The sequence below is a fragment of the Uranotaenia lowii genome, chromosome 1 (assembly GCF_029784155.1).
Source record: "Uranotaenia lowii strain MFRU-FL chromosome 1, ASM2978415v1, whole genome shotgun sequence".
In the NCBI taxonomy this organism is placed as follows: domain Eukaryota; kingdom Metazoa; phylum Arthropoda; class Insecta; order Diptera; family Culicidae; genus Uranotaenia; species Uranotaenia lowii.
Window position 1 is genome coordinate 91305868 of NC_073691.1, and position 26684 is coordinate 91332551.

Genomic DNA, 26684 nt, shown 5'->3' on the forward strand with positions numbered 1-26684 from the left:
TGACATGTTAATATTTTAAAATCGGTAAACAAGACTTATATACGAATAATTGTAAAAATATCACTTTTCAATGACAAGATCAAAAAAATATCAGTATCCTCCGGAAACCAAATCATTCAATAACATACAATAAGGTTTAATTCGAAATCCTAGCATTGATTCCTGAGATATCAATTAATTTTCAAAACGATCATGATCCAATAGTTGTTTTGTAGATATACATAGTTTGTTATGTTTTAATGTTATGTTTTATGTTATGTTACTTAAAGAATTTTTGCTTAAGTCTGTTAAAAAAATGACTTCGGATTAAGATTGCTGCTTTGAAAATTTGTTGTGCAATTTCTAACTAGCCTCTCTACCATTATTATAAAAGAAAGCAACTACCTATGCCAAAATTAAAATACATACACGTTCACTCATTTCGTTCATATGTTTTTTTTTTTTACAAAAGGTTAGAAGAAAATATTATATGATGTCTTACAGTTTCAATGTTTAAAATAAATTTTTATCTTGCGTTTAACTCATTACGAAAGTCTACTCCAGAAATAGTTCAGTTTTTCAAATTTGAATAATTAGATTCCAACAGTTAAGCCTTTCTTTCTCTATTTTAAAAGATTTTATTACCTACGACCACTATCAATTGAAGTAGGTGTACAATAATCAAAACAAGATAGAGTAAATTACAAAACTGAGACGTTTGAAAAAACATTAGATAGGAAAAAAGAACTTAAAAATATCAATCACACTTACAAAAACCATAGTAATAAGTACGTACGTCTAAATTTAATGAAAAAAAAAGTTCATACATTTGAAACTGTTTGTAATTTCGGAAAAAATGGAAATGGAAAAAAGAATGCATTGCTGACTACTAGCGACATAATGCATAACAGTGGCTAATAGCGGAAACACAATTAGCGAAAGCTTCGGCTAAACGAAATTTTTCATCGAGCCTACTATGCATACCGTACTTTCGTTTTGTTCAAAACGCGGTTGGAAAGAGAAAAAACGAGTTACGAAAAGTATCAGGTAGAGGTAGTCATAATTAGAGGAATAAGAAATGAAATGGAATTCTCTCACCGGCATACTTCCTCTAGTTATTGGCAGGGGCCGTTCGCTTGATGCAATGTAGATGGTCACGCCTAAACATCATTTTCAACTTTTCCAATCCAATTGCAAATATTATTTGTCATCGAAATGACCACACCGTTACACCTCAATCAGTGAGCTTTATACACTGGATGCATCAGCTTTTAAAACGAAAGCTTTTAGCACAAGAGCACACTTATTTTCTTCGTTAGGTTTTCTTGTTTTTTTTTTCTTTAGACACCAACATCGAAAAAACCGCCAAATTACTGATTATTCCCTCGTTTTATTCTAGATTCCACTTTAAACAAAGATAATAACTTCACGCACTACCGAATCACTATTTAAAGAAACGAAATTCGGTGTTTTTCACCCAAAATTATCAAATTTTACACGCAGCGATCTAAAAACCGAACCGCACTTGACAATGTTGCCAGATAAACCCCGCCAATTGTACACTAACACCACTGTCCGTATATTACTTAATGTTGAAACTCACTCGCCGAACCGACGACGACCGACTGTTTTTACCGCGGCGATTATACGGTACTGACGAGCCGCTTGGCGAATATATACAGAGAGTCTCAAGTGAGAACGTCAATTCGCTATTGTTTCAACAATCGATGAAGAGTGAATTCGTAGTGTTCACTGGAATTGTTGCCAGTTGAACACTACGGAAACCAATAGGGAAGTGTTGCCAATATGGCGGATGGATAATCCGATGATTGATATTAATCACAGATAACAATATCAGTTACTATTGTAACCTGACCTTTTAACATCACTTGACGTAAATAAATATGATTACGATATCAGTTTTCCGATACAAATTTGCGTTCATTATTTCAATATTACAACAGGTTATGGGCCCAGTGGTTAACTGGCTTTAACTGTTTTGTAGTTTTTCTCTACGGATATTTTTTTGGATTGCGATGTCCGAAGTTCGAAGGGTGCATCGCAGTAGGCGGAGCTGGTGGCCAATCAGCAGTTGGTGGTCAACCAACCTTCAGAGGCCAGCAGCTACCTCAGGCCGAGACTGGTTTGGCGCTACCTCACAAGGCAGCCGGGTTCTCGAAAGAACTGCTGTTCGACGGTCGGACGGAGATCTTTGGAGCCTGGAAGATACGCCTTGAGAGACGTCTGGCCAGATTGAAGCTCTCCCACACCCTGATCCGGATTCCAACGGAGGAGGTGAACTCGCTGTCGTTGGAGGATTCTTAGGGAGAAGCCGCCAGAGCTGTAAGGTTCCAGAGGTGGATGGAACAGGAGGAAGCTGCGATGGACGAGCTTGTGATGGCCATCAACAACGATGTCCTTAACGAGATTGTTGGGGTCAATTTCGTTAAAGACGCCATGGACATCCTCTGCGACTCCTACCTAGTAAAAGGTACGAGTGCGATCATCGCAATGCGTGGGCGCTTGAATAATCTCCCTATGAAGAGGTTTGACTCATTGTCGTCTCTATTTTATGAGTACGACCTCATCATACGGGAGATGGATCGGATGGGAGCGAACCTGAGCAGAGGCGAGAAGGTCCACTCGTTGCTGCTGGCAATCCCGCCAGGCTACAGTCACATCCAGGGTGCGCTGGCTGTTCTGCCGCCAGAGGAGTTGAGCTCAAGGTCAATCGTCGACATCAAGCGATTGTTCCTTGATTCGGAGCTCCTCCAAAACACCAGCACTTCATCTATTCAACCACGAGGTGAGACAGCGGTAGCTAGCCACGCATTGCGAACCGCGTCAAAGAAAGGTGACAGTCGGTGCTTCGGGTGCGGCGAGAAGGGTCACTTCAAGTCGCGCTGTCCCAAACTGAAGGCGGCCAAGAAAAAGGGTTCCAGGCGTGACAAAGTGAGCGCTCACGCAATGTTGGCCCGCGTGAAGCGCAAGCTGGCAAAAGAGGCGTGCGTTCGGGCGGTTAGCACTATTGGTCCCATTAGTGCAGCTGCCGAACGCGGATCAGCGGCAAGATCGGTGCGGCGCGTCGTCGCCATTCCTGGCGAGGCATCTGATGCAAATCGCAAGCAGCTGGGAGCAACAGTTGCAGGCGTGGCAGCCCCGCATTCGAACGGAATTCAGAAGGCGAGAAGGCTACCACTAAGGATAAAAGAGTTACTTTTCCTGATGATAAGGCCTCAAGTACAGATTTGGGGGAGGTCATTTCTCAAGGGACAGTAATTGATGGTTTGTATTCCCTGGAATTGGTTTCGGATCTTAAATACTCCAAGGCTTTGCTTGGAAAGAACCGGTTAGGTTTTGATACATGGCATAGAAGATTTGGTCATCTAAGCAATACTGGCGTAACCACACTGATAACAAAGAAAATGGTAGAAGAAGTAGATTTTTGTAGCGAGACTTCCAACAAAAACGAAGTTTGCGAAAGCTGTTTAGCTGAAAAACAGTCAAGCAAAAAGTTCATTCTGCAGATACCGAGGTCGAGTAGGCCACTTGAATTAGTGCCATCTGACGTTTGCGGATATATGGAAGAAACAACGTTTGATGGTCATCGATATTTCGTGACATTCACGGATGACTATTCACATTTTACCATTATCTACATAATGAAACGCAAGAGCGAGGTTTTTGAGAAGTTTAAAGAGTTCGAAGCGATGGCAACAGCGCATTTTAATCGAAAATTGGCTAAACTTAGATGCGATAATGGCCGTGAGTACGTTGGACGAGATTTACAAGAATTTTGCAGGGCAAAAGGCGTCCAATTTGTTCTATAAGTACCATATACTCCTCAACAGAATGGCGTGAGCGAAAGAATCAACAGAATGTTGATGGAGAAAGTACGAGCAATGCTCTACGAATGCGATCTTCCGAAATCGTTATGGGGAGAAGCTGTGTTCTGCGCAGCTTATCTCACAAATCGATCGCCCACACGAGCTCTTGTGGATAACAAGACGTCATTCGAAATGTGGTATGGCAAGAAGCCTGACTTGAGCAATCTACGCATTTTTGGCTACAATGCGTATGCTCTAGTACCTAAAGAGAAGAGGCAAACATTGGATCCAAAGACAAAGAAACTTATCTTTGCGGGTTACGCAAACAACGGCTACAGGTTATACAACAAGTCCTCACGTACAGTAGAGATACACCGTAGCGTAGTCTTTGATGAGCAAGAATTATTAGATCGTCGAAAAGATCTTCTTCATTCTACAATTTCGCAACCAGCAAGCCAAAATACGCCAGTTGTAGAATCCGAACCTCCAGCAAAAAGTTCAGAAGCGTCTGAGAACTTCGTGGGTAACGAAGATGAGCATCTCGTGGGTAATGAGAATGTTGAAGACGAACCCGAAGTCATCGTGGTTGACGATGAAGGATCAATTCAAGAATATCACGTGGGTAACGTTGATGAATCTGATTATGATAGCGCACAAGATCTTGACAGTCACACTGACGGCGAAGGGGACATTGGGTCACAACCAGTTCCCGCTTGTAGTTCGTCGATCAGACGTAGCACGCGCGATAGAAGGGCGCCAGAATTTTACACTGCCAAGATAGCAACAGATAATAGCGACGATGACAGTTGGATTGTGAACACACATTCGAGATAGTAAGGGTGGCGCACGTGTCCCCATGGCCCAAAATCCAAACTCTCCTCTGTAGAAAAATATAGCTATGAGTCAGACTTAATATAATAAAAATTGAAACGTGTGAAAACTTCAACCAAAAGTACTGAAAATTACAGTCCCCCCACAATCATGGGTCACACACAATTATTAGTCACCGATCATTAGAACTGCTTATATCTACTAAACCAAAAGAAATTATATCATATTATTATTTTTAGTTAATCGACAATATCATCAAAATTCATTAAAAATATTATTCGTGCGTTTGATTACAGTAAAATTGCTGTTTGAACACTTTCTATTAAAGGTAAACTATAAGCTGTGGAACTATCGCATAAAATTCCTATGTTATAAGGTTGACATCTTAAACCGTTAAGCCCCTTATGCGGGTATTTCAAAGATTCCAACCAAATGAATTGGTCCCATATAAGCACAAAAGAAGAGTTTACATTTTCCAAATAAAACTGAGCGAATGAAATGCGAAAATTCAATAATATTTAGCAAAATAAAAGTGACCCATAATTGTTACAGAATCCACCAAGTTCCACACAATCATGGGTCACTTTTTCGCAAGCAAAACAAAACATTTCTTGGTTGCTAGCTCAACCCAATTGCCCCTTGAACGTATACTAGCGAAGAATGCCCCTGAATGTTTGCCAGAAACTTGTTGATTTTCATGTTGATATTCGGGTGTTGCCATGGACTTCTATGTGACTAATAATTGTGGACAATATGACTAATAATTGTTACAAGCTTCAATTTTGACCCATAATTGTGGTTTTGAAAAACGTTGATTGTTTCGGTAAATTATTTTATTTTTCATCAAAATTGGAAACAAAATCATGTTTGAAATCAAAGAGGGATTATTTAATGACTGAAATTCATGCAAAGCTTGATGTTTGGTCCACTAACACCCGAATGAACGAACATTTTGTGGTGAAATGATACGTTAAGTGACTAATGATTGTGGGGGGACTGTATATTCCTAAGCCCCTGTGGTTATGCAATTTTGATTAAATTGTCAATAAAATTCTTCAACGATTAAGTTTATCGTAGAACAAAATTTGTATGTTATCATACAACCAGAGCTCAAAGAATTCATATTCGTTGACCGCAGTAGGGCATGAATGAGAGAACAAAAAATTCTCCCCCACGTGTTTCGAAAGACGGCGAAATAAAACCAAGCTAGCCTAGACGAACTTCATAATGACAGTGAATATATATTTTGGTTTCGTCATTCACTCCACACTCATTCAATCCACAAAGTCGTGACAGTGAACAAATCGATGACATGATCAGAAGTAGTTTCTACTCTACCAGACAGTTGAAGAACTTTTCTACCAGATTCCTAGCAATTGAGTCTGGACATTTGCGAAACAAACTTATCGTGACTACCATTTCCCTGTATCGTTAGGTGTTGTCCGAATTATAAAATGCCTCTCAAAACGATTATTTACTTGACACGGTACTTTTTTTCGACAGTCAGTCATAGATTGCTATTTTGACTGATTGGGGGCAATCATGGAAACGTGAAATGTAGACCTTGAATGGAAAATTATTTCACATTCATCCAAGCATGTCAACAGTTTTGAGCACTGCATACAACTCAACTTTTTAGCAAAAAAATGGATTTGGTTTTTAGAGGAGATTAAAAATATTTTATCAAAACAGAAAAGATTTGTTGAGAAATTGACATTTCTTTAAAGCTTCAATTTTGAACCGAAAATAACTTACCGAACAAGATTAATTATGACGCCCGATCTGTCCAGCTTCAGCACACACGAATAGAAGAGAGAGATGTGGCTTCTTGATAATCAATAAAGCCAGCCCAAAACCTAGTCAACCAAATCCGTGATGCCTAGGCTTGAAAGGCGGAACAGCCGTGTCACTCAACGACGAAGCTTCGGAAAACTCGCCGCCATCGATCATATTTTCATTCGTTCATCCATTTCCATTCAAAATAGAACCACCAACAAAAGCTTCCGTTTTATTGCGATTGAATGGCGTCGGACGGAGATGTGACTTCCCGAAGGCATTCATCTGGATTGATGTATCATCACATCAGGCTTCAGTGGATTGATTCTGCGGTGCGCCTAATTCATCGATGTTTTAGTCGTGGTTAAAATTTCCCCATCGGAATGTGCATTACCCTGCATTGATATATTTTGACCTTGTAAAAAATTTTTTTTAGGTGCAAAAAGTTTGAAATTTCAACTAAGTTTCAACAAATTTTTTTAGCTCATTAGATTGTCAGAATCTAAAATCGTATTAACAGAAAAAAATAAAAACATGTTTCAAGTTTAAAGGGTAATGCTTTTGAGATAACAGGCTTAATAGCCGGCAGCCTAATGCTAAGGTACACAACATACAACAGAGCAAAGATCAGCTGCGCATCTTGCGGATTCTCGAATCGATGGATCGTTGGAGGCGAAAAATGATTACGAGCTTGGTTTGGTTCTGTCTGAGAAACGGATGAAGCAGCATGTCTGCGTTTCGGTTAGGGGAAGATGTGGAAGAATCCGGAGGAATTCCGAATCTATTCGTCCGCAAATGAGAAAACTTTTTATGAGTAGCTTCCAGTGCTTTTCTCAGTGCTGCTGGATGCCAGCATAAGGTTTTATTTTATTTACATTTTTTTCTCGCTTTTTTAAAGGAGCGATATTAGGGTTCGACAAAAAGTTGTATTCGAAGCTGGTTTACTAATTTCTTAACGCAATTCAAACACTGAACTGTGAAAAATCGAGCAATAGATGTACAAATTTATACATTTTTCGATGCCTTAAAAAACTTTACCCAGAATAACGGACTGTCTTAATGATATTGTTGGTTTAAAAATATTTTTCGAATAATTACTTTTTTTTTTGAATTAATATTTTTATAATTCAGTTACTAGTCTGGGAAACAGGCATTAAAATGCAAATCGAAAATTCACCTTTTGAATCTTGTTTTCATGTACTGGAATATGAATGTTTTGCATCACGCGTGTGTTAATTTCAAAATTTCATCCATCCAAATATTAAATTTTATAATTTCAGCTAGAAGAGTTTTTTACCCCTAAATGTATGCAGCACCATTATGGTTTTTCTTAAAAAAAACATTTTGACAGAAAAAATGTAAAATATAATTCGAACAAAACCAAATATTACTGCAATTGATGATTTATGCGTTATGACACCACAAATATATCAAAAACTATAAATTTTCAAACGTTTTCAACAAAGTTTTGCTCCTGATGTGAAGGAAAAAATTGAACTGCTTCTTAATCAATAGCTTTTTTCAATGGGGACCGATTTCACTTGGATGTGGATTATTGATTAGCTTAAATTATGACAGATTTTTGACCTGGAACTGCATTTCTCTAAAAGTTTTTTTTTGTTTCGATTATAGTCGTTTTAACATATTTATGTCATTAGTTGAAATTCTTATAACATGCAAACTTATTTCATTCATATCTTTTTAGCTAAATTCGTGTAGCAGATCTGGTGGCTTCACTTTTAAGCTTTTTTTTTGTTTCGACTATAGTCTAACATCTTTATGTCATTCGCGACTTATATCAACGATGCAGTTGGCGGACAGTCATCAAAAAACTTATCAGGTGTAGTTCATGGCTAATGAAAAAATTAACCTGAAATTTTATGTTTTTTGAATGTTTCCACTTCTGATTCTGACCTTTTTCATCTGAAAACACACTTTTGACACTCTAGTTACAAATTTGAAGTTAAACTTATGAAATAATGCGATCTTGGATAGTTAAGGACCAGCATTGAACTTTAAATAAAACCGTGGCACTGCAGCCCCCCCCCCCCTTTCTACGTGTTGCGGATATGTTTATTTCACAATCTTCACATTTCCAAAAGAGGCAGCATTCAAACTGTGTGGGTCATGCTCAGTATTGCGAACGGTGTAGATTTAATATGACAAAGGCGCTCATAATGAGTGCCAATTCCCTTGCTCTCCAGAGCGCTATCAATCGCTTAAGTAACAGATCGGTCAGATATCCATTTGCCGAGCAGGCCTATCAGACTATCAGGGATGAATAAACCAACTGGTTTAAAATCCTAAAAACAAAATCAGCAGTCAGTCTTTTTCGCCTGTCAGTATTATTAATCAGTCAGCCATTTCAAAGTGAATTCCCAAACAAACTACAAGCATGGCAAGAAAAAGTCAAATAAGTTTTGCGAAACGAAGCTCGATCCTTACTCTGGTATTTTCCGAGTTGTCGTCCGCTCAGTGACCACGCGATTGGCGTGTGGACAACGATCAAGAGGTTTGGCGAAACCAAAAGCTTGATCGACAAGGAAAGCGGAAAATCGATCTCAACCTCCACTGTCAAAAGAAGGCTCAGCGAAAAAGGACTTTTTGGCCGAGTGGCTGTTCGTAAGCCCCTCATTTCGCAGAAAAATCGCATAAAATGGTTGATCTGGGCAGAAAAATACAAGCGTTTCACTCCGGATCAGTGGACCAAAGTGTTATGGACTGATGAATCCAAGTTTGAATTTTACGGTTTCTCAAGAAGAGTGATCGTTCGAAGAAGAAAAAAGAATGAAAAGATGCTACCAGAAAGCTTGGTCCCAGCTGTAAAACACGGCGTTGGTTCCGTTCTGGTTTCGGGTAGATTTTCTGCCGCCGAGGTTGGGATTTTAGGAAGATCGATAGAATCATGAAGAAGGAGGAATATCTTACCATACTAGAACACCACTTGGTACCGTCGGGGTTGCAATTAGTAGGACAAAAGTTCATCCTGCAGCAAGACAATGATCCAAAACACACATCCAAGTTGTGCAAGGATTTTGTCCAGCAGAAAGCGTTAGAAGAAGTCCTGAAAATCATCGAATAGCCACCCCAATAACCAGACCTGAATCCATAGTGCTCCTGTGAAAAGAATTAGACCGAATGGTTCGTCAGAAATGCCCAACTTCGAAGACGAAGTTGTGGGAAATACTCCAGAGCTCTTGGGCTTCGATTAAAACGTGTAAAAAAAGATCAGAGATCTTCTGATTCTTGGATCCATTGATATGTTTTAATAATCTAAATCTTATATTATTATCAAATAATGGTTCTTACATTACAGGCGCAAGCTTGTAAATGGCTACTTCGGAGAAAAAGTCCAGGCGCTCCTTAACGCTGGAGATGAAATTAAAACCCTTGACTGCCTTGCTCAAGGCGAAACTCTGGCAGTGGTTAGCAGAAAGTTCGGTTTTAATGACGCTACTGTAAGGACAGTCAAAAAGAACGAAAAGAATCCGTGATGCAGTGGCAACTGGAACTGATATGTCAGTTAAAAAAAATCATCTTACGCTCGTGATCCCGTAATAGAAAAAATGCAAAAGGCGCTCAGTTTGTGGATCGAGGACCGTAACCAAAAGAGGGTTCCTGTGGATGGGCCAATCATTCGGGAAAAAGTCATCGACTCTTAACGCTTGCTGGCGTTCTCTTTGGCCTGAGTAGTTGCAATCAACCGAAGTGCAGCGGGTAAACTACTTGTTGGAAATTATTTTCCTGGCCATTGGTGGCGAAGGTTTCGACGATATGGCTGGAGAGAATGTTCCAGAATTGTTACAGGAACCAGTGCTTGCGGATGAGGATCTGATAGATATGCTGCAAACTGATCCAGCAGAAATTGCTGATGAGGTTTCCGTTCCAGAATTGACTTCTGAAAAGCTGGAAGAAGGTATCAGACTGGCAGAGCAGTTGGGAAACCATTTTTTAGAAAACGATCCTGTCCCGAAAAGGGCTAAGTCCCCAGTAAACCATTTAGCACTGTTATAAGCCGCACTAAAACAGCACTTCAGTGCCTATTAGCCGAATACAATGTTTTCAAAAGCCAATAAGCCCTGTGGCATTGGAACGTCAAATAAGCCCTATATAAGCTCAGAGGGGATATAAATGCTTTGTAAGGGCTTTGTACTTGTCATTTTCTTTCGAAACAACAACAAAAATAGAAGTCCCCAGCCCAGCTGGCTATATTCAGCCAAAAAAGAGGAAAACAACCGGCCATTAGCTGGCTTTCAGAACTAGAAAGCAAGAAAAAGCTCATCACGTGGTTAGAGGAATTGCTTTACAAAGCCAGTGAACGATGTGTGTGATGTCTCCTATAAAGCTGCTGAAAATCTGGGTGGCCGAGAAATCGTCTTCATGTGTGGAAGATTCGGAAACTGCCTAACCAAGGAATTCGGATATCCGCGAAATTGATCTATCGCTATTGCTAGGAACATGTCTTCGAGGGATACCAACCGATTAACCTTCTAGTGCTTCCAATTCAATAAAAGTGAAATTTTCCAAAGAATAAAAAAATGCATATTTTTTGCTCCAATAGTGAAAGCGTATTCTGTCTTTGTGAAAATATTATTGTCAGAAGAAAAACAGTATGGAAATAAATAAAAATTCACACAACTTCTAGTTTTGTTTTTTCTTCCTGCGTTGAATGAACATAGAGCATTATCAATCTTCCATCATCGGTTATTAAGCATGAATGAATAATAGAATAGTATCAAATCAATAAACCAGCTGGAATGTTTTCCTTCAATTCCGAACCCGTGATGTTTCATTTAAGAAGGCTCGATTTTCATCCATTGTTATTGGAGCGCAAATAGAGTAAGTGGCAAGGACATCAATAAATACATTGTGGTTGAAATGCCAAGTTCGATTCCAGCTTCTATCTAACGGCAATGAAAAAAAAACACAGGTTTGAGGGAAAACAGAGAGAATAAATCAGCTTAGGAAGACAAGGACAAAAACATAACATGTTTTTTTTCTTTTTTTTTCCGAAAAATCTAGCGTAACATTTCAAAAGAGCGAAACTGCCAGATGTAAACAAATCGAGTTAACGGTCATTCCGGATGCACACGGTTGCACTTTACCTATTAATCGCGGTTTTACTTTACTTAAAACATTTAAAAAAATTGATAAAATTCAATTGGGCGACACTTCCTGTTGATGCCTTTCCGTTTTCTATTCGTGTAGGGTAGACTGCCCCAAATAACCCGACTTTTGAAAAAGTTATACGCTGCAGGCTAAAATTGATCCTGGGCCTAGTACAAGATCTCATGCCAAATTTGGGCCAGATCGGACCACGGGAAGGGGTCGCTCAATGAGCCTGAAGTTTGTATGGGATTTTGAGACATTTTATTCGAGAGGAACATGAAAAACCAGTTTTTCGACAATAACTTCTGTCTTTTTCGACCGATTTCTTTCAAAAACGGGTTTTATTGAAGCCTAAACTATGACAAATATTTTATCAGGAGGTTGCATTTCAATTAACGTTAAGATAAAAAAGTTATTAAGCTTCAAAAATTGGCTAACTTTTTTAAGGGTGACATTCATCACTGTTTTAACGAGGCGACTAAATGTCCGACCAGGACACTCAATGTGAAATGCATGCCGTTTCGTCAAATAATGACCGATTTTAACCATTGTTGGTGCGCTCGATTGCAATTTTTAATGTTTTTCTAATATTTGAGTTTGGATGATATTCACTTGATAGTTCGGAAAAAAGTAAGGGCGGAAAAATGCTTGACATTTAAATAAAATTGCATAACCACAGGGGCTTAGGAACATGACTGGACGATTTGTGATGCCAATTGAAAGATTCACCTTTATTCTCATCAAAAGAAAGCTACAACTAATAAAATAAAACCGTAAGAAAATGTAAAAGGAAATTTTTTCGAAAGATTATCATTTCATTGGCATCTTAAAGCGTTGATCCATGTGTTTTTCGATCTAAAAAAAATTGTTGGCGTTTGGGTCTGAGAGTAACAACCATTCTGAATAGATTTTTTGATCCTGAGTTAGGTAGAAAAGATGAAACATGAACACCCCCCAAAGGCAGAAATATATACAAAAGACTGCCCCAAATTTGTTTGGGAAATTCAAAACCTGTGAAATGTTATACGCTGCATTGATTCAAGTTTTAGTACAAGATCTCATGCCAAATTTGGGCCAGATCGGATCACGGGAAGGGGTCGCTCAATGAGCCTGAAGTTATAGGAAATATTTTTCATAATTTAAGCTTTTAGAAAAGGTTGTTTTTGAAAGAATTCGGCCGGCGGGAACCAAAGTTATTGATGAAAAACTGTTTTATTGGCATCACAAATCGTCCAGTCATGTTTCTAAACCCCTGTGGTTATGCAATTTTTTTTAAATGTCAAGCATTTTTCCGCCCTTACTTCTTTCCGAACTATTAAGTGAATATTATTCAAACTCAAATATTAGAAAAACATTAAAAATTGCAATCGAGCGCACCAACAATGGTTAAAATCGATCATTATTTGACGAAACGGCATGCATTTCACATTGAGTGTCCGTGTCGGACATTTAGTCGCCTCATTAAAACAGTGATGAATGTCATCCTTAAAAAAGTTAGCCAATTTTTGAAGCTTAATAACTTTTTTATCTTAACTTTAATTGAAATGCAACCTTCTGATGAAATATTTGTCATAGTTTAGGCTTCAATAAAACCCGTTTTTGAAAGAAATCGGTCGAAAAAGACAGAAGTTATTGTCGAAAAACTGGTTTTTCATGTTCCTCTCGAACAAAATGTCTCAAAATCCCATACAAACTTCAGGCTCATTGAGCGACCCCTTCCCGTGGCCCGCTCTGACCCAAATTTGGCATGAGATCTTGTACTAGGCCTAGGATCAATTTTAGCCTGCAGCGTATAACATTTCACAGGTTTTAAAATTCCCATACAAATTTGGGGCAGTCTAGTGTAGGGCCAATAGGCGTAACTGAGTTGACCGTGTGTGACAAAACGGCCTTATTAGTTTTTGCGTGTAGGACGAATGGGCGAAACTTCAAAACCAAAACAAAAACGGCCGATCAATTGGGCGAAACTTACAGGCGTAACTGGAATCGAAAACAATAAAAGGGCAAAACTCGAAAATCTCTGAAAATTATTGAAAAAATTTAAAGTTCTTGATAACCATCGAACAATAAGTGAAAATAATGCACAATTTTCGATTTTGTTGAACAAAAAACGAGCGCTTTTTTAAATAGGATTCTAACAGGTGTTCCGAAATTTCAAACGCGGTTTTCTCGTTTCGAGCTAACTGCTAGTTTCGCCCTTATGAAATGTCACGCTAGAAATATTTTGACATCTTCTCATTGGCGTGTTTCGAAAGTGGGGTCAAGCCGTATTTCGGCCGAAATACACGCCAAAAGTGGCTTTTGGGCAGCCCTTAAGTCGAATATAGAGCTTCATAGGCTTTGTAAGCAGGTTCTATATTCGACTATAAGGCTGGTGTAGGGCCAATTTTAACGGCTTATTAATTACTTGGGTCGTGCTATAACGATATTAAATATTGCATGGCAAGGTATAAGGAACTTCAAAAATCCTTGAACAAGAAACTGTTTTGAAAATATATATACCCAAATTACGGATGTTCCGGAACTATAGAAGGTGGGCTGGATGTTCTGAACCGTCATGGAAGGCTCAAGATAATAATCATGTGTCACCTCATCATTTTTTCATGTTTTTGTGAAGCTCAAATTGGTTCCACTATTGTTGTTGTAAATCGTCTTATTTCGAGGAAATCGATTAAAAAATCTTTTTTTTTATTAGTTGATCACCCAGGTGGTAAATCCTTTTTACGGATTGCATTCCAAGGCATGGCGAGCGACCGAGTTCTTCCAGTACGGGAATAAGATCGTTTGAAAAAAGATTCCAGTGTACATTTTTCCCTTATATTTCCAGTGTACATCCCTAATCTTCAAATTCTTAGACTACCTTTAAAATAAATATTAACCAAGCAAATGATGCAAAATTAAAAAAAAATAAAATCGTGCAAAAAGATTTTTTTATTTAAAATTTAAAAGAAGGTACCGTCCTTTTATTTTATTTCATTCTTGAAATCATTTTTTTAGTAAGTAAAAATCTCATTGATTTAAAAAAAAACATTATCTTGTACATCAGGCCAAGTAAAACCTGAACAATGAATCGTTTGAATGTTTAATTTTCGTGAAAACTTTTTTTTTATTGAACATGGGTCTACCATAAAAGGTGAGATTGTCAGAGAAATAAGAGCGATTTGAACCAACAATCTTCGGCTCTCTAGGCCATGACATGAATTCAGGACAGAGTTCAATCTCGCCCAGGCAGGAAAGGAATTTTTAAGTCATTAGAGCAAGTTCACTGGTGTTGGGAAAAAGTGGTAGAAATTTTGACATTTTGAAAATTTTACCATGCATGAATGTTTTCAAGATCTTGGGGCGTTGTATTTTTCTGCAACACTGTTTCTATTTCAGCCGTATGTAATAGAAATATTGCCGCAGCCCGTGGCGTAGAGGATAGCCTTCAAGTCTTCTAAGCTAGCGGGTATGAGATCGATTCCCGGTCACGGCATACATAGTACACTTTCTGTGGAAGCGTGGTTTTAGCATTTGTAAGATGCTAGCCATCATGTCCTCGAAAGTTGTACGCTTAGAATTAAGAAAAAGGAATCTCTTCGAGGAAACATCAAGTTTCATTGAGATCCTGTATGTGTTTGTGCTATTTTTGCATCACAGCATGCGAAAATACAACACGTGTTGTAAAAAAACTAGAAGGCCACAGATCTTGAAAATGGCAAAATTTTCGAAATGTGCCGTAAGTATCAAAATTTCTACCACTTTTTTCCAACACCAGTGAACTTGCTCTTATAAACATGTTTTTCACCATCTTTCGTATCAAATAAAAAGAAAACATCTAACTTCAGGTGAACTTTATCAGGGTTATCTGTTTAAAATATATTTTTTATAATGAATACAGTGTACTGATGAGAGACAAGACGTGCTTTCTTTCGTCCTAGATTTTTGATTGTTTTTAATGGTTTTATTTGTCGCTTAGGCTTTCGTTGTTGTTTCTTACCTTTACTGAGTGTGTCCGATAAAGTTATCAGTGTTTTCGGGTGACCCGTTTTTTGTTTGCGAAACACACGATTGGTTTTCGATCCTGAGGCTATTGTCAGCCATCGCAACCGCTGTTGTTTTGGTTACTCGATTGGCACAGATATTCGGCAAACAGACTTCAGCTCAAACACTGACACAAATCAGTATCCGGTAATCACGTTATTTGTCGAATCGAAATTTTTCTTCGACAAGATCTTACGACATGGCGTGCGATAAATTCTCGAAGCCGGCAAGCGAAAACGACAGCTTCAGGGCTTTTGTAGCTTCGTCTCTCACTTCAAGTGTGCTGGCCTTACTCCAAGGCTCTTCAAGGCCAAAAGTGAAGTGAGAGGTGTTCTTTGGCTGTGCGAGGAATGTATCAAGTTAATGACGAACGCGCTCTAGCAAGTTATGAAACCGTGTTTCGTGATATGCGAGAAACGCATGATACAGTCATTTCCGATGTCCAAGCTGAGCTAGTGAAGATTAATGCAAGCTTGGAAAAGATTTCTAGCTCTCGTCCGAACGTTTCGTCTAATCGAGCAAGCCCCTGGCCGACACCCTCGATAGTCAGCCGAATAAACGTCGTCGTACCGATAACCCTCCAATTGCAACCCCAGTAGTGGGCACTAGAGCAACAACAGCAAAAAGTGTTGCAAACCCCCCCTCCCCCTCGCCCCTCCCCCGGAAAAGAAATTTTGGATCTATTTGGCTAGACTCCAAAATACCGTCACGACCGATGACATCGTAGACCTCGTAAAGGAATGGCTGTCTTGCGATTCTGCAGAGGCTCACCTCCTGGTAAAAAAAGACACCGACTTGTCTCTACTCAAGTCAGTGTCATTCAAAGTCGACGTGAACCTTAGCCTGAAATCTGTGGCATTGGATTCGAGCACATGGCCAGCCGGTGTATTGTTCCGTGAATTTGAGGACTCCGGTTCAAAAAACCTGTACAGACAAACTACTCGAAACCGCATCCCCCAAATAGCACCCACAAGCCAAGTCACTCCGATTGGTGCATCCGGTCGACTTGTTCATGTGTTGGGCAATGTTACTCCGGGGTTTTAATCAACACTCACGATAATGATGGGCCATCTGTTATCCCTACAACGCTTCGATTTGACTACGACCTCCTTTCTCTCATATCGACAACGGGGATACGGCTGATTCGTACGGACTACTGACTATATCAGATTCTTCACCGGGACGCAACGCATTAGGAGACCTCAGAGCCCATCGACTCAGTCGCGCTGTTTCCAGCCAGCGGCATCAGTCATCCCGGCCCTCAGTTCGATTGCGGCGACGAGGTTCTCCAGCTTGCAACGACAGGCAAATGTAAATTGTTTTTCGGAACTTTTCCACTGCGTGACGAAATTTCGAATCCCAGCTGTTTCAATATACCTGACTCCGGCCCGTATTGCTTCCGCAACCAACAGCCCAACGAGAAAATCTCCAACTATTCTGGGGTTTCTGCACAGGGACGCAACGAGCTAGGCACTTCGGAGACCCCTGAGCCCTTTGACTCAGTCGCGCTGATTCCTGCCAGCGTCATCAGTCGTCCCGGCCCTGGGTTCGTCTGCGGCGAAGGGGTTCTCCAGCCTGTGAATTCAGGCAAGTATGGTACCCCTGATTGCACTCCTGTGCCTGATGATGTTCTACCTTCCAGTGCACGTCTCTTCAGATCCGCTCCGGGTCCTTTAGATACCATAACCCTTTACAACCAAAATGTGAGGGGTATAAATTCCTGCCTGACCGACTACCTGCTCGCAACTTCGTGTTCCTGCTATGACGTCATCGCCTTCACAGAAACATGGCTGAATGACCGCACACTGTCAAGTCAGATCTTCGGCCCTGATTACGCAGTGTTCCGCTGTGACCGTAGCGTCCGTAACAGCAAAAAGTCTAGTTGAGGCGGGGTGCTACTTGCGTGAAGGCGAATCTCCCAGCGCAGCTCATCGACAACAATTCCTGGTGCGATCTGGAGCTTGTATGGATTCGCATTGATCTTGTAGACCGGAAATTGTACGTATGTGTAGTGTATCTGCCACCCGATCGCTCAAGAGATGTTGCCCTCGCTGAGTCGTTTTCTCGCTGCATCTTCGAAGTTAGTTCCTTCTGCGCTCCAGAAGATGACTTACTTGTCATTGGCGACTTCAATATGCCCGGTTTGAAGTGGGGCTCCAACTCAAATAGAGCCAGCTATTTCCCATCAAAACGTTCAATATTGAACGCCTGATTCTCGCTGAGAAATGTAAATTCTTTATCCGAACGATACTCTAAATAATCCAGCCACAAAATTTCAATAAACTTTTCTCAAACACATTCAACAGTGGCACGCCTCTGGAAAGCCTTCGGTGAAACCCGCAAGATCCGGATAGATACGCAAAACTGAAAATTCAATTTCTCATCGTCGCACAAAAGAGACGATGACGACGAGTATTCTCATCTTTGCTTGTTTTGTATCCATGATTTGCTTCCGATTCCGGGGCCTAACCGAAGCCGGATGTCGCTGCGCTTCAACTCTTGGGTAGGTAAAGGCCAAAAGAAAAACCTGACCCTTATTCTTCCGGAGATGTTAGTGCGAAAGTTCTATAACCTACTTTCAGTTTTTTTTAAGTTCGACGAACCAAATCATTGCGCACTGATAACCCTCTAGATACATGCATGGTATGAGTTTCGTCATCATCTTGTCACATTTCCATTGATCCGTGTAGGTAACTCATTCCGACTGCTTCCAAAATTTCTTTCCACTTTCCCCCAGTTTTAAGGCGAATGTTTAGCAAATGCTTATTTTTCTTTACAACGAATGCATCATGCATCCGTATGCGTTGTGTTTTCTGAGGTCAATAATTTTTGTCCTAAATCGCAGCTCGATGGCTTGCATCCGTTTGAATATGTAGATCTTTAAAATAGTAACCACAGTAACTACATGATGTCTTGAGGATCTGTGATCTCATGATTAAACTAATTCTATTCTGTGACAGTTGACTAATGTTTTTATTCTGTTTCTCTTTTACAGATCGGCTGAATCATGATCGTCTCCTGACCGGAAATTAGTTTTCATCCACAAAGATTGGAATTGAGTCGAAATTGAAACGACGAGTAAAGCAAAATCATCAACGTTGCAACAGAAAAGTAAAATCCCGAAAGCAGTATCCTTGCAGAGTGGTGACAACCAGCACATTATTGTCTCTCCCGCTGAGTCGGTGCAGTAAATTTTATCTGCTGTGCTCATGTAGTCACCACAGCTTTTCCGTGCTTTCGAAAACCAAAAACGCCCCCCGAGAAGGAAGAGTTTATCATCATCGAGTTGAGTTTGTTTGGAGTGAAATTCGTCGCCACCTAACCACGTGATCGATTCCTGCTCTTTTTCCCGTTTACCGGCGGCGTCCAGCCGTAATCGTCAAAATTGTTGCCCCAAGGCGTCTCGACGGCGGCGTCGGCGTCGAAAAAAGCGGAAGCAGTAGCAGTGGCCACCAGCAGAGCGTACCTCCAGTATCATCAGCGGCCGTCGTCGTCCTGGAACTGCTCCTGGCAAATCAACTGTCAGTGGAAACTTGCCGAAGTGGCCGCTGCTACAGAAGTGAGGAAGCAAGTGTTAAAGTTGAGTTACACCAGCAGCACCAGGCGGAGGAAGCAGAGAATCAGCAGTGGTGTTGGCATTGGATCTCCAGCATCCGTTCGGCCAGCCAGAGGGGGCAGCAGCAGCAGCAGCAAAGGAATCAGGACAACGACGACGACGCTGGCCGGGAGGACGCTGCTACGGAGAGATGAGATGAGGCTGCTACACGGCGTTAGTTTCATTATATTTGCTGCCGTTTCAGGTGAGTGCTTTCGAAAGGGGTTATGTAATCACCAGTCGACCATTTTCGTCGAGCAGCAAACTCGAGAAGGTGCATTGTTTTGATTTGGACTGCAGCCAAATCGTGGGTGGAATGTGATTTTTTGCTTTACCGTTACGATCCCAAATGTCCAATATAAGTCGTGCAGCAATTGGGAAAAGGGAGTGTCACAGATAACGGTCGACAATCTTTGATTTTTTTTTTATCGGACGAAGGCAGAATCAAAGCAATCGAAAGATTCCTTTTAATTCAACCACGGTAAATGAAAAGTTCATATACCAGTATTTCGATAGCAACTTACTACCTTCTTCAGTGAACGTTTTCGATTGAAGAAGGTAGTAAGTTGCTATCGAAATACTGGTATATGAACTTTTCATTTACCGTGGTTGAATTAAAAGGAATCTTTCGATTGCTTTGATTCTGTTGAATCATTCAACCAAGTAGGCTCATGCCACAACAGATCGAACGAAGAAAATTTCGTAAACATATACATATTATACATATACATATATGGATTCTATTGGATATTAATTAAATTATCAACAACTGATTCCAGTTAAAAAACATATATTGGTTAAAATCTCTTGACAACTTCTGCCAAACAGGGCACTCAGCTAGGGTAGAGGCCCCTAAGACAACGGGTTAAGGAAGCTTGTTTCATTACTTCAATAGAATTGCCTTCCATGTTGGTTTAAAACTGATATTCATTCATTGAACTAAAGGGTGATACGGTCAATGTTTGGTCAATATCAACTTGACGTATTTTTTTCCATTTTTTCATTTAAAAAACCTAAACACACCTCATTTTAAAGGTGTGTGTGTGTGTGTAGAATGTTGCTCCTATTCTGATTTTGGTATTCACTCTTCAGTTGTCAAAATGCCGTCCAAGGAAGAAGAGCAGCGTATCAAAATTTGCTCGCGCATCGCGAAAATCCGAGCTACTTGCACGCAAAGCTGGCAAAATCGCTAAAAGTTGCCTAATCAACCGTTACAAATGTAATTAAAGTGTTTGGGGAACGTTTGTCGACAGCCCGGAAGTCTAGATCGGGGGAAATCGAAAACCGGAAGCCGCTGAGACGACAAAGAGAGTTGCCGGTAGTTTCAAGCGAAACCCTAACCTCTCTCTCCGAGATGCCGCAAATAAGCTGGGTGTATCGTCTACAACCGTGCATCGAGCTAAAAAACGAGCAGGACTATCGATTTACAAGAAAGTAGTGTCTCCAAATCGCGATGATGAACACAAAATGACGGCCAAAGCGCAATCCCGGAGACTGTACACGACGATGCTGACGAAGTTTGACTGCGAGGTAATGGACGACGAAACCTACGTCAAAGCCGACTACAAGCAGCTTGCGGGACAGGAGTTTTAAACGGCAAAAGGAAGGGAAAAGGTAGCAGACATTTTCAAGCACATGAAACTGTCAAAGTTCGCGAAGAAATATCTGGTTTGGCAAGCCATCTGTATCTGTGGCTTGAAAAGCAGCTTTTTTATAGCTTCCGGGACTGTCAATCAAGAAATTTACGTGAAAGAGTGTTTGAATAAACGTCTGCTGCCTTTCCTGAAGAAACACGGTTGTTCCGTACTGTTTTGGCCGGATTTGGCATCTTGCCATTACGGTAAAAAGGCCATGGAGTGGTACGCCGCCAACAACGTGCAGGTGGTTCCCAAGGACAAGAACCCTCCCAACACGCCAGAGCTCCGCCCAATTGAGAAATACTGGGCTATTGTCAAGCGGAACCAAAAGAAGACCAAAAAAACTGCTAAGGACGAGCAGCAGTTCAAGGCAAACTGGCTGCGGCGAAGAAGGTGGACAAGGTGGCTGTACAAAATCTAATGGCAGGGGTTAAGCGTAAGGCCAGGCTATTCAGATTTGGAAAAGCGGAAGCCTAACGATTTCACCGATTTACACGCGTTTCCCTTGGGGTACATCCATAAATGACGTAGCTTTTTTTTGAGTTTTTATACCATAGCCCCCTCCCCCCTCGTAGCATTTCGTCGCAAAGTCATAAACACTCCTAGATAATAACGTAGCTTTAAACCCCCCCCCCCCCCTTTTTTTTTGTTTTATTTTAAGACCCTTTGTGTTACATTCGGGTCTGAAGAGAATGGTTTACAATATATGAACTATGATCCTAGATTACATGTCTTATTTAGTAGAACATATTAAATTTTGTCAAATATCTGTATTCTTTTAAGGAAGTCTATCATGTTTTTTGCTCTATTACTGTCATCTGCCAAAGATTCTCTCAGGTTTGCAGATACTCCGGTGATAATTCGATCCTGGTTCAGTTCTTCACAATCTTCGATAATGTGTTTTACTGTAAGAATTTCGTTGCATCTCACACAAAGGGGTCTTTCCGTACGGTCCAGCAGGTATCCATGTGTTAAGAGTGTATGTCCAATTCGAAGCCGCGCTAGTATAACATCTTCTCGACGATTTCCTTGGAATACAGATTTAAACGGGACAACAGCGTTTTTTATTTCTCGCAGTTTATTGTTAGAAGTGTTATGCCATTCAGCTTGCCATTTATGCAGTACACAAGTTTTGATCATTGTCACAAATTCTTTAAACTCCACTATTCCTTGATGTTCTTCGGGTAATTGCAGTGCGTTTCTTGCTTCCTGGTCAGCTCTTTCATTATCCACTATTCCTAAATGACTTGGCATCCAGCAGAAACTTATTTGAGTTCCAGATCTAGTGTATCCATACAACATCCTTTGAATATTATCTTTCCATTCAGATTTGATTTTATATTTTTCCAGACTATTAATAACACTCATTGAATCCCCCCCCCCCCCCCTCCCCATTTTTAAAGTCGGTTTTTAATTTATACTTTTATTACCAGCATTTTGCAAGAATAATACCAAAAATAACAAAAAAGGGAAAAAAGTTATAAATGGAAGTTTAAAAAAGCATATCAATCAGTCAAAAAAAATCAAGCTACCTTTCAACAAACAGGATAACTAGTATAGTAAGTATTCAATCAGTTGCGTCGGTCAAAATTATCTCCATTCTGGATTCCAATGAAATCGTTGGGCAGCTTTCCTCCATCGTCTGTTCGGCTGGAATAATTGCATCTGCGATGTCAGCTGCCTCCACCTACACTCTATCGTCCTTCGAAGTGATGACCAGCACTTCGTGTCCTCTTTTGCCTTCAATTCGCTTTGGACGAATCTTTCTATCCGAGGCTGGGGCCTTGTGGATTTTGATATGCTCCTTTTGGAGAACATTTGAAGCAAAATATAAACTGCATTTCTTGCATGTACGCTCCTTGATACGCTTGAAAACAGTCGGGCAGTAGGAGTCAAACGCTACATGTTCAGACTGGTTTGAATTAGGCATAAGCAAAGTTCTTATTCCCAGCAGCAGATGAATTGGAGACCTTCAACCTAAAATCTGTTTGATACAGTGGCAGTGGTGGTGGCAGGAACCGGTTCGGTAAAACAGTTAGAAGGCTGCTACGAAAAAATTTGCAGCATTTTTGGTTTGTACATTTCACGAGTTGCAGCAAATACTGACTGCTTCTGACGTGAGCTGCAAACCAATCAGCATCTTTTTCGATCAAATCCGCCATCTCCGCGTGATCCGGCTCAATATGTTCGGCATGAACGGGATAATCATCGAACCGAACTTCACTCAACGCGGAAGCGAGCGTTTGTCCTGCATGACCAAAATTCCAGTTGTTTGTCCTCGACACGTGGTCTACCCGCCGACGGATGAATGTTTAGGATTTTGGTCGCTTCCGGGTTTTTTTTCTGTGAGTTCTTTCAGAGATTGTTGCAAGTCGTCCCGCCGCTTCTGCGATCTTGATTGGTCTCCAATTTTCTTTTTCAGCTCGTGTTCTACAGCCTGCTTTCCCATCTTCTGCTTATACATTCTTTCTCCATCTTCATCCGTCAGCAAGCCTCGTTCCTTTCTTCCATGGAGCAGCAGCAACTCTTGGTTGATATCTGCGAGTTGATTTTTCATTTTTTCCTGAGCAGGAGCCGGTCTTTTTGCAGGAAGTGAAGACGAAGTTGAGGGTTCCGCTGGTAGAGTTGCCAGCTTTCCTTTTGCAGCGGACTCGACCGTTGAGCTTTGAGCTTGTGGAGCACATTCTTGAACCTTCGGCTTAAGGGTTTGTGCAGTTGCCCAGAACATCGACAATGTAGCTTTTCGCCGTGAGAACTTTGAAGTCGCCGAGTCGATTGGCTCGGTTACCGCCTTCTCCAATGTGTCAGGATTTGATTTGGCTTTATTCCAAATTTCGTTCACTTCCTGTTGGACCTGCCGTTTAGGCTTTGACTGGTGTGCCTTCTCATATACCGAATATAGCTGTTTGTACAGCGCACTGCGATCCATTTTCCTGTTTGCAAATGAAAATGAATGGATCCTTTAGAACTGATTCAAAGCTTTACTACACAATAACTTACACGGCCGTAGTTCTGTCCAGCAGTCAGTCATTAATTGTCCACTTAATTAAACACGAAGCACTCAATTAAACACCAGAATTTGAACAAAAACCATTGAAGAACACTCGTGGCGTATTTTTTTTTCGATTCCGGATTTGGCTCTCGAACCGTCCGAATAAAAAAACGACTTTCGGGTTTCGAATTATTCCATACGTAGGTGTGCGTAAGAACGAACGCAATGTTTACATGCAGCTGTCATTTTGCTCTCCCTTCTGGATTTTTTCCCTCGGTTCTTCACATCCGGATTGCCTTTTTTCGTGTCCGGATTGCACTGGACAGCAGATAGTACGATTGGATGAGAGGTTCGACATCGCGGCCATGATCATTTTCCCATTCATTATTTCAACTGTTTTGCTTTCAGCCACAAACAGCTGTTTAATGTTTTGACAACAACTTTGAGAGTATTGGTGAACTTCTCGCAAAACTGACTTTCTTCTCAGGGCGACTCCGTCCGTTTTTCGAGCGAACCTAGGTTGCCTCTAGAGCAATAAATGGGCACGACGACAGCAGTTATAGCGAACCTAGGTTGCCCCTAGTTTGCCTCCAGGTGAAAAAAAAAACGGTATCAGTCTATCAGCGAGCGCTCAGACCGACACCGTCATCCACTTTTTTTTCGATATTTAATTAAAGCTAAGTAGCTTTACTTGACCCCGACCCCCCTCTCGTCACACATCGTCATACAAAGTCAAACACCCCGCTCTCCTCCCTCCCCCCCCCCCCCCCCTAAATGCTGCGTCATTTATGGATGTTCCCTGACCAAATTTTGACCGTATCACCCTTTAGTTTTATTTATTTATTTTATTTATTTATACTTGCAATTCAAGATACAATCTTATTAGACATTGCAATCGGCTTGTACTGGGGTGTGCAAAAAAAAACATTTCTAATTACAGTAGGGTTACCAGATCCCGCAACACCAAAAAGAGTACATTGAGCACATTAACTCATAAAGTCAAAAGAAACGATAAAACTCCGGTTATCTATGCTGCCAGCCATCAGGTAAATACAAGATCCATTTAATTATCGAGCTTTGCGCTCGGATGGTATGCATAAACAAAGGAAAACATATTTCGTATAATCTGAGGAGGCACCTACTACTGGAATAAGTGGGGTTCTATTGTAATTGGAAACCAAAATATTTTAAATCAATCAAATACTATCAATTTGTTGATGTTATGCAAAATATGGATCATTCGAAAAGATAGCAGTACTTAGCCGTTTTTCCACTTTGTGTATGTCGCGTTTGCCAGGAACCGCGTTGTTCTAACAAACCACAAAAAACATTATAAAACAATCCATTTTAAAAAGAGCTTTTTTATTGACCCGTATAATTCCTTTTCCATAATCTTTTGAGATTTGTGCGCATTTAAGCATTTTACCTAAATTGTGTACATATTGATTACTGCTTGCATACTCAAAGGCGCTTATCGCGCTCACTTTATCACGACATGTTAATAAAAACAAGATGTTAAAGTAATTGGTTTTAAACTGTATCCCTTTCGTAGTTTTTGCATAAGATGTGATAAAAACCTCATAAAATGAAAGAAATACGTTACTTTTCCAGATAAAATGTCTTTCAACAAAAAAAGAGTACATTTGATAAAATTACACAAAAAGAAGAGTACGCCCATTTCTCGATCGAAAAAGAATACATGTACTCTTAAAAGAGTACGTATGATATTCCTAAATTACAGCAACTTAACTACTTATGTCTTATCCTAACCTAACCTTGCCAAACATTCTCTCTTAAACAAAACAATGTTATGATTCATTTTGATTTCATCGGGTATCTGGTTCCAGTACACAGAAAAAAAATCTGAATCCCTAACAGCACGTAAATTGAAAACCCTTAGAATTACATGACAGAGAATGCGTTTTCGTAGTGTAAAATAACAAGAATAAAAATAATTGAACCAATATCGGCACTGAAATTGAATCTCACTAATATTACATGACATAGAACACGTTCTCCTAATGTAAAATTCCGTCATATATGATGCTTCTTTTTATTTACATCATATGTGATGTAATTTTCCAGATGTTATGGTATAGGGTGAAAACAGAAATTGAAAAAAGATAAAATTACATGAGCTGGAACACGATTTTAAGTGTAAACTAAAAAATGATGTATTCTAAACAGCACTGAAATTCAAATTAACGTGTGAACGAAAAACATTGAATGTGTAATATACTAAGTTTACATGACACGGAACGCAGTTTTGTAATGTAAATCAAAGTTGCGCCATGTAAAATAACAATTAAACGTAAATTTGTAAAAACAAATGTCAGAGCCCAAAATTATTTTGCAAAAAATATTTCTTTCTCTTAATAATTTTAAAATAAGCGTTCGATATACCAAGCATTCCGTGTAGTTTCCATTTGAGTACAGCGGCACCAAAGATGTTTTGCAAAGTTGCAGCGGCACAGATTGATTTGATCATTTTGATAGATTGTTTTTTTTTCGAGAAGAAGCCATTTGGAAGTAAACAGAGAAAAAAGGGCATCGAACTATAGTCTTCGAGTGAATCCGTATTCAACGAGCTGAAACAGGAAGAATCCTTTTCCCGGAACACGCATTATCGGCATCCTGTCAACTTCTAATACTGCTGGTTTTCCGGAATTCGTTTCGCCCAAAATGCAGAGGAAATCAGTCTTGGCGTGTCTTGATTGCGCGTTACCATCCGCCGGCACAGATAGGCTTTCAGGTAACCCTAATTCATACGCTAATATCCATTGGAAATCGAACTATTATTGAAACTTAAAATTTTCAGTTTTTGGTATTCATTTCTCAAGATGCTCAAAGGTGCTGGTGGTTGTTTTCTTCTACAAGGAGAACCTTCAGATTGCTTCGAATGAGACGGCTATTCT

At 40.2% G+C, this 26684-nt stretch overlaps 1 protein-coding gene across 2 annotated transcripts in view; it reads left to right on the forward strand.

Annotated features, from left to right (window-relative positions):
- The window catches only part of LOC129739985 (acetylcholine receptor subunit alpha-like), a 706505-nt gene that overhangs the window by 373190 nt on the left and 306631 nt on the right, over window positions 1–26684 (forward strand). For both annotated transcript variants that reach the window (XM_055731563.1, XM_055731562.1), the window contains exon 2: window positions 18541–19345. In XM_055731563.1, the coding sequence (XP_055587538.1) occupies window positions 19297–19345 (49 nt within the window). In that variant the 5' untranslated portion in view covers window positions 18541–19296. The remainder of the gene's footprint in view (window positions 1–18540; window positions 19346–26684) is intronic.